The sequence below is a fragment of the Erigeron canadensis genome, chromosome 8 (genome assembly GCF_010389155.1).
Source record: "Erigeron canadensis isolate Cc75 chromosome 8, C_canadensis_v1, whole genome shotgun sequence".
NCBI lineage: Eukaryota > Viridiplantae > Streptophyta > Magnoliopsida > Asterales > Asteraceae > Erigeron > Erigeron canadensis.
In genome coordinates, this window is record NC_057768.1 from 34,183,124 (window position 1) to 34,185,229 (window position 2,106).

Below are 2,106 nucleotides of genomic sequence, written 5' to 3' on the forward strand. Positions count from 1 at the left end.
CCATCATGAACCCATACATTAATTAGGTCCGCAGGTGAGATTCAGGTTAATAACCTGTTTATCCGAACCACTTAACAGCCCTACTCACATGTGTATTAAGAATATACATATTGGGAAATGATATTCGTATCATAAAAGTTGATAAATCTACCACTGTAATTCATTAAATGCTTGTATGTACGGTGTGTATGTTAAAGATATCAAATTTTGTGTTACGCTACCCATACAAATTCGGATTATAATTATAATAGTGTAAAAACAAAAATTGCAACCCAATCAAAGTTCCCGCTTGAGAAGGAAAACACGTGAAAACACTACGGATCTACTGCACCCAACTCATAATAAACTACTCTCTCTCACTCACTAATCTCAAAATCCCCAAATTTTTTCCAAATAATAAAACCCCTAAAATCACACACAAACACACATCGTAATCTACAGATTGAGAAATCGAAGTACAAGAATGGCTGATTGGGGACCAGTGTTGGTGGCTGTGGTGCTGTTCGTATTGCTAACCCCGGGCCTATTGTTCCAGCTGCCAGGTCACAACAAAGTGGTGGAGTTTGGTAATATGCACACTAGCGGCGCGGCAATAATTGTCCATTCTGTTATCTATTTTTGTGTTATTACTATCTTTCTCATTGCCATCGGTGTCCATGTCTATGCTGGTTAATTTATTATAATAGTGTTTAATTACCCCCTCCTGTTACATTTTACTTTTTACCCCCCATTACATTAGCAGCATCTATGTTTACCCCCCCTTGTATTTTGTGTTTGTTGTTTTTTACCGCATTGTGTTTCCTTATGTGAAGTTTATGAGCTATTCGTTTATGAAAAACGATACTAGTAATTGTGTGTTATGTTCATTTATTTATTGACCTCCGAGATGGATTGTTAAATAAAGCCTTTTTGGTCCTAAACTTTACTATTTTAGTTGTATATGTTGATTTCGGGCTATATTTCGTTCGTACTCTTCTAGTTGTTTCCATAGAATAGTGTAGAAGAAGCATCCAAAATACTCTTCAAGTAATTATAAAGCTAGGTTCAAGTCTAATGCTATTATTTATAAGATGAATAATGGCTGGTGTTAAAAAGATACTCGATCGGGGAGTCGGGGATCAAAGGTGTCCCACCAATCTCTACCTTTGGAAGAGACATAATGGTTGCAAATACATACACTTGAAGCTTTGTTTCGTTAATTCACTAATATTTGATGCTGTCATATGTTTCAATCCACCTGTTACACATTACTTTAGATGTATTTGATTGTTATCATTACAAGATTAATGTATTTAAAAACTAATAAGTTGTAGGTTTCTTACCAATCTGTCTCTACTTACCTATAATATCATCAGAATTTGAGTGCAGTCCATTAAATGTTGAATTCCTTGATCGATACTGAAAATATGAATTTGGGCAAAACATATACTCTAGTAGTATGTTGTTCAATCCACTAATTCTCTCAAATTGGTAGCTTTTATTTTTTCCCTGTCACCTATTTAATTTGAAGTTTTAGACTTACAACCACAAACAAGAGCAATATGACCCTTGCGTGTATCTTGTGAAATTTGACTGAACCTTGCTTTATAATTACGTGAATCTTTCTCTTAGTAGGCGATTATATTCTACACCTATCTATAAAGTGTCTTACTCTGGGACTCGAACTCACAACCTATAAGTTGAATTGTCATCATTCATAACACAAGAGCTTAAACTCAAGGATTACGAGAGAGTTATTTCATTTGTCTTTGAATTTGTCACTAACAAAGATAATACATTGAAGCATCAATCCTAAGATATTGTCAAACAGAATGTGTAGGTATCTTGATATCGGAAAATGACAGTATAGAACAAATGTTAAATTAGCCCCCCATATATCAATTGTAAACCGAAAATACTACTGAAATAGTGTACAAATTATCCTTTGATGTGCCAACATTGTTGTTTCGGATAGTTCAATGCTTGTCACCTCAATATTATCACCACCTCTTATGTTGTATCATTCACAACAAATATAATGCAACAAACAACATTCTCTCATGTTTAATTTTCAGACCATTACAGTTATTATCCAGCATGAACAACGCATACCCACGTCAAAATATC

The 2,106-nt window shown here is 34.4% G+C and overlaps 1 protein-coding gene across 1 annotated transcript; it reads left to right on the top strand.

The window, feature by feature from the left end:
* The first annotated feature begins 243 nt into the window (after positions 1 to 243).
* Positions 244 to 850, top strand: LOC122609853. Its single transcript, XM_043782798.1, has one exon. The coding sequence runs from the start codon at positions 464 to 466 to the stop codon at positions 671 to 673; it is 210 nt and encodes a 69-aa protein (XP_043638733.1). The 5' UTR covers positions 244 to 463; the 3' UTR covers positions 674 to 850.
* Positions 851 to 2,106: the final 1,256 nt, after the last annotated feature.

Coding starts and splice junctions, on each gene's coding strand:
- LOC122609853 (XM_043782798.1), top strand. CDS start 464: ATGGCTGATTGGGGACCAGTGTTGGTGGCTGTGGTGCTGTTCGTATTG.